At 46.1% G+C, this 6,550-nt stretch overlaps 1 protein-coding gene across 4 annotated transcripts in view; it reads right to left on the bottom strand.

Annotated features, from left to right (window-relative positions):
- Stxbp5 (syntaxin binding protein 5) overlaps positions 1-5,019 on the bottom strand; it is a 144,687-nt gene extending 139,668 nt beyond the window's left edge. For all 4 annotated transcript variants that reach the window (XM_055608057.1, XM_055608056.1, XM_055608055.1 and 1 more), the window contains exons 1-2: positions 4,406-5,019; positions 3,110-3,207 (exon numbers count right to left, since the gene is read on the bottom strand). In XM_055608057.1, the coding sequence (XP_055464032.1) occupies positions 3,110-3,207; positions 4,406-4,558 (251 nt within the window). In that variant the 5' untranslated portion in view covers positions 4,559-5,019. The remainder of the gene's footprint in view (positions 1-3,109; positions 3,208-4,405) is intronic.
- Between the last annotated feature and the right edge of the window lie 1,531 nt (positions 5,020-6,550).

The following is a 6,550-nucleotide window of genomic DNA, read 5'->3' on the forward strand; positions in this document are numbered from 1 at the left end:
TCTTCTCATATTACTGCATATTCAATAAATTCCAAATTCTATTTTTCCCTTAGTCCTCTAAATATTAACATTAAAATGCTCTAATTTTAACTCTCCCCCCTGTTGATTATACAAAACATTATGTTAAAATATGATCAAGGCCATGATACTTAAGATGAAGCAATCTGCAACTACACTTGTGACAGAGAAGTCTGAAAAAGATGACAACACTGAGTTTAAATGCCTCCATTCTTTAGAACGGCCTCTAATTGCAAAGTCAACACTTAGATTTCCCATAAAAATCAATGTATTTCTTTCTCTGTGGCAAAAAAACAAAAACAAACAAACAAAAAAAACAGAAGGCAAATTATATCACTACCATACAATCTGGTACATAAAGTTGTGTTTTCCTGTTTCTTACAAAAAATACAAGACAACCTCATGTCACCTTCAGAGGCCAAGAAGGTTGATAAAACAAAACAGTATGTATCATCAGTCAGGTGTGGTAGAGTAAATAGATTAGATATTTTGCTTCAATATAGGTTAGGAGTTCATTAAGGACTCAATTTTCCCTACTCTTAAATATAACCATTACATATCAAATATTGGGTGTGTTTTGCTTTCAACTCCCTGTAAGCCAGTCAACTCAGTCTCCACTGTCACCCTCTATGACAGTCTCCCACTACTCAAACAGGACATGTTTGTACCTGGAATACCAATAGCCCAATCCTTCTTAAGAAATTATCTAGTTTTTGCTATATAAATTCATCAAAGGATATCTTGTTTAGAAGTACTTTTCTTCCTAACAACACCTTTTTGGGCAAATATGTTTTAGACCATGAAAATCTAGAAGGCACAGAAGGGCTGGCTGGAAGAAACCATGTAGAACGAGGAAACCAAAACAAACAGGATAATGGACAGGCTTCTAACAAATACACAAGTTAAACTAATACGTAATACGGAGTTCTAAAATTAGGCTGCACACACTTAGATGTCTTGTTTCAAAAGAATTTAACAAAGAAAAATAACCTAATATACATGTTTAACTGAAAAGGTCTCTGTCTTTTTCTATAAATTCTAGCCACAATAAGCAAAGCTCTATGTTCGCTGTTACTCAGCCCCTACTGAAGGAATGACTGGGGGATGATGGGGCAGGCCAGCCAACTTGTCAGTGCTGGTGCAAACCTCTAAGAAGGAAAAACAGAAGAGACTCAGTAAACACTTCTCAGGATTTCGTTCTAAATACAGCAGGAATTTCTAGAAGAAAATATGAATGTTACTGGAATCAGAGGTTCACTTTCACTCACTAATATTTAATTATAAAAAGATATATAAGCCCAAATGCTCATGTGAGTGATCATTTTGGATATCTGATCATTTGAACTAACAATTAACACAGGTCCGACCATGTTAAAAAATCTGTTCGATCCACTTGTAATCATGTAAATTGGAATTTAAAGTATTTGTAAGACAAATAATTGCTTTACAAAGTTGGTTTTGCTGGTGGCAAATATAATTAAATATTTTTAAAGCCCAAGTAGCTGTTAAAAAGTTATATAATAAAACTGTTGAGGACAGGGAAAACATGTGGGTGGGGGAGGGAGAACCTTTGAAAAAAAGGAAAGTAATCTAAAAATAACTGATTAAATTAATATTCCCCCAGTCACATAATGGAATTCTTTTGTTAGAGGGAAAAATCTTTTTGTTCCAAACAGTCCTTTTAAAACAATGCCCTATGGTTCTGAAACTGAATTTCGCTGACCACTGAGAAAATGATCTATTCCTGTCTACAAAACCAAAAAAGAAAGTCTTTGTAAAAACAGAAATATCTAAGCAATTGAAGTCAAAGAATATTGTAGTCTCAACAATTTAGCTATCTAGTTAAGAGCAGCTTATGCACCCTGCTACAGAAATCAGACTTTACTGTCACAGACAGGCCTGTACTGGCACTGTTCACTGTACCTCCCTGCAAGCCCCTGTGTTTTCAAGACAGCCATCCCGAGAGTTACACTTGAGGCTTACTCTGATGCCTCAGAGATGTCGACATCTTTGCAATGTCTTACATGATCCTAAGCAGGATTCCTGGTTCGTGCTTAAGTCAAATACTGAAAAACCTAAAATGTAAATACGTAAGTCCAGATCCCCCCACCACCACCCCCTTTTTTGTCAGTAATAATGTTCAGTGAGATCACTGCATGACTTGCCAGTTTACTACCAGCAGAACCTCTCAATGTGGGCTAGTCGAGGATGTTTAAAGTCCGAGTAAAGGCAAGCAAGCATTTCATTTGAAGTTAAATAGTAGTAATAAAAGAGGAAGTGAGAAAGTCTTTATTGTTCAGACCAAAATGATGTGCTTGGAAAAAAAAAAAATTCTTGTAAACAATCTTTAAAATCTCTATGCCCAAGATACACAATTAACATAAAACCAGGAAAGGAAAAGCAAATAAACAGCAAAAAAGTTCTTTCTCTACATGCCAATATACTAACTTAGTAGCTTTTGCCACACATAATAGATTACAAAAGGCAAAGTATTTCAACACAGCACATTTACATCTATGCATTTCAAAACAATGCCGTAAAGTAGCTAGAAATGTTGGCTCTTGTTATTTACAGAAGACCAATTTGATTATTTGTCTTTGGTTAATGTTTTGGTTTTATTTTTTTCTTCATGGACATGCAGAAAACAAATCAAATTCAAGTGCAGCTTCTAATTCATGAGAGCAATGGACCGTTAAGTCCAACATCCACTGCAGACACCACTTCAACAAGCAGCTGACAGCACGCTGTGCTCACTATACTTTGGTCTTTCAACGTCAGCTTTAGCATTGGGCTTTAGATCCCCAAACAGAAGTTCCTACATTCCCCTCAGGATCTCGAAGCCACTGCAAACAAGGAGGTTACCATAACAAACTGTAGACTGATGTTGTGACTCATCTTTAGGAACTACTGAGAGCCAAGAGCCATCTTCACTGCAACATACCACCTGAACATTTCTGCATTTCTGATAATGCAGATCTGACTACTCCGTCCTCTGGATTGAAGAGGAAAAAAAATAAGATTAATGAGCAATACAGAAGGACTGGGGAATACGAAGCAAACAAACAAACTTTTTTTTTTTAAGAAAGGATACAGCCTTAAAGCACCAGTCTGAGTTCCTACCGCCAGGATCTTCTGTACAGGATCAAAGGCCAGGGCTGAGGGCTGATAGGGGAATCCATGGCGAACAGTCTGGGATGGGCAGTGACATCACAGGAACCGACACAGCAGGCAAAATCCGAAAACAGAACAGCCCACAGGGGCGTTAGAGTTGGAATCAACTACACTTAATACAAAGCATACACGGGGACTCGCCACGGTAAGGGTAAGGGGGAGTTGGGGAGTGAGGGGTGGGCGCTAGCCTAAGGAACAAGCACCAGAAGCACAAATTACTTCAAATCCTGCTCTGCTAAAATACTGGCAACTTAGTACAGGGCAATTTCCCACGAATAGCGCATACTATTCTCTTTGATGCCAAGTCACTCAAGTTTGAAGCGGCCCAAAATTCTGTAAAATCATTGCAAAGGGTGATTCGTGTTGCATCTTAAAGAAATCCCCCAAATCGTGACTTTATTTGAATGCTAACGGGAAGGATTTCTAAGGAAAAGTTGTCATGAAACTAACTGAAGGATTTAGTCAAAGAAGAATCCAATTTCCTATTAAGATTGGCATAATTTTAGGACATAACAAAAATTGTACGTAGGCTTTTCAGCCCCCGACATAGGAAGGACCGCACAGCTATCTAGGAGGCAAGCAGGTCTGGATACAAAGGCTCGAGTGCTTTTCTCACTGAGCAGCTGGGAATTAATCCGCTGCATCATTCTTTCTGAATTACAGGACCTTGTGGTAATCATCGTTGCCATTCACGGACAAAACCCCTCCGCACTAACTTTGTACCCAAGCAAGCTAAAAGAATCCTGTGAGTTCAGGTGGTGAGCCGCACGCACGCATTCTAAAGAAAAAGTGATGCGCAAAAGATCTGGTTGAACAGGTTTGCCTTGCCCACAAACAGCGTTCATCACACACGACTGGAAAATTTCGACGTCAGGGGACGATAATAAAATATGCGCAAATATAAAAGTATTTCCAGACCATTGCTACTAGCGTCTGGGTGGTTATTAAAAGACAAGGCAGTATGTTTGGGTTGCCTTGAAATGCCTGCTTTTTATGAAAAGACACCCACTATAAGATCTCAGGGGATCTCTGTCCAAAATACCCCCCCGCCCCTCAAGGCTCGTCTTGTCAAGGGGGGAAGGGGGCGCCTTCTTAGAGCGATGAGCTCTATTGGCGCGCGCTGCCCTCGCTCGCGCTCCCAGGTACTGCCCCGCGGCCCCCTCAAACGACCCCGATCTTCCCAAGACAGCTCGGCGGCGCTGCGCGCTCCCTTCACCTTGCAGAGTTGGAAGTGCTCGGACTGGAGCGTCTCCTGGATCTCGGGCTCCCGGTTCCCAGGCGGGTGCTGCTGCTGTTGCTGCTGCTGCGAGGCCGAGGACGAGCCAGCGGTCAGGCCGTCCAGCACCTTCCTGATGTTGAATTTCCTCATGGTCTCGCCCGTGGGGTTAGGGGGTGTTTCCCCTCGAGGCCCAGGTGGCGGTGGCACCGGCTGAAGCCGAGCGGCGGCTTCGGTCGTGGGGTGCGAAGGAGGAGCGGGGAGCAGAAGATAATCCCAACAGGAAGGGCTGAGACGACGGGCGCGCGGCGGCGAGTCCGCTTCCTCCGAGGCCGCCGCGGCTGCAGGGACGCCGGGGACGCCGCCGCCTCCTCACCTGGTCGCGGCCGGGCTCCCGCCGTCCCGCGCCGCTGCCGCTGCCGCCGCAGCCATGGCCCGCGGCCCCGCAGTCCCCCGGCACGTCCCGGGCTCGGCCTCCCCTCAGCGCAGCCGCCCAGCCCGCATGGCCCGGGCACCCGGGGCCGCTCCCCGCGCCGCCTGTCGCCCTCTCCCAGGCCGCTCGCTGTCGCCTCCGGGAGCCCCGGCCCCCAACGCCCGGCCGAGCAGACGGCGAGCTGCGGTTCCAGCGCGCCGGCCGCGGCGGTGGCGGCAGCTGGGCCTCCGCGGCGCGGGCGGCCCGGTGCGCATGCGCGCCTCCGCCCCCGCCCCCGGCCGGCGGCTTAAATCCTCCTCCGCCGAGAGCCCCGGCGCAGCTGGCGGCCCGCGAGCTGGGCGACCGCGCTTCCAGCCCTGTCACTCAAGCGCCTGCTGTGTGCCCTCAGGTTGTTTTCTCTCTCTGGTCCCGCAATGGAGCCTCCAGGCAACGACTGTGTCAGCAAAGGGAGAAGGCCAGCCCCCTTCACGAAGGTGTTGCCGGCGGTAAATGAGGCTGGCGGGCGGCGGCCAGGCTGCGACAGGTCCCCTGAGGGAAGAACTCCAGCGCCCGACCCTCTCAGAATCCGGCCGGAAGGCGGGGGGGGGGTGGCAGCCAGCGCTCCCCGCCATTCCCTGTTACAAAGTCCTGTCTACCTGACAGCTTATGAACCGATTGTCAGCCCCCGGAGCCTCTCTGGAGAGGGAGGTGACGGGTTTGCTCCGATCTGACTGCCAGTGTCCCTGCGTGTCTCCCCGACTGGTAAGAGACTGAGGAGTGGTTCAAGTTTGCGACTGTGAAAAGAAATTGGCGCTGGGGGCGGAGATAGGAATCCTCCCGGCCCGTGCGTTCTACAAGCAAGGTGGCGGCGCAGGATAATCAGGAGAAAAACGTTGGAAGACCTTTTATCCTAGTGAGGGAGGCACAGCAAGAGGCCAACCTTAGGCTTACTAAGACCCCGCCCCGACCGGGAAAACAAAAACAAAAACAGAAATGCTACCAGGGTTTGTTAGTTCCGCACCAAACTCAGAAGCGCCCCTCTTTTGATTGGTTATTGGCTACTTTCGCCGCTTCTGGATAGTCTCCTCACCGCATTGGCCTATGGGCAGATGGAACCTGCCTTCAAGAACAGCCAGCAAACCAATTACGCCGTGAGCTCAGGGCATTTCGGGAAGTGTAGTTCTCTAGAGTTCTGGCCGCCAAGAAGATTGCCTTCCAGTTGCAACTTCTAAAACTTTGCTTTTTGGTTTAAAACTTGTTGAAGTAGGAAGTTCATTCGGAATAAACCAAATTTAAAGACTTTTCTAAACTATTTCTAAGTGGTTCTAAGCTTTTGTTTTTTGTTGTTTTGTTTGTTTTTAGTTCTCTGAAACACGTTTTGTCCAGTTTGACATTATATTGCGCACAGAAGACTTAAAAACGCAATACTTTTCTTCAACAAATATGTTGCTGTGTCAAGGGGACAACCTTGCAAAAATAAATGTAAAATCGTATGAGTTCAGTAGTTGGGGGATGAGGAGGGACACTGAATTAGCCAGGGAAGTTCTGGAAATTGTTATAGACATCTTATGCTGAATGAGCAGGCAGTGATCCAGAGAATCAAAAGGAGGTTTTCCAGAGGGTGCGAAGGGAGGCTTTTAAAATTTGAGCTACCTAGACAGCTTTCTTAAAAGCCCAAATTACTCCACAGAGCAAACCACTGAACAGGTAATAATATCCCTGAATTCTAGATA

The sequence above is a fragment of the Psammomys obesus genome, unplaced genomic scaffold (assembly GCF_907164565.1).
Source record: "Psammomys obesus unplaced genomic scaffold, mPsaObe1.curated_primary_1811, whole genome shotgun sequence".
Classification (NCBI taxonomy): domain Eukaryota; kingdom Metazoa; phylum Chordata; class Mammalia; order Rodentia; family Muridae; genus Psammomys; species Psammomys obesus.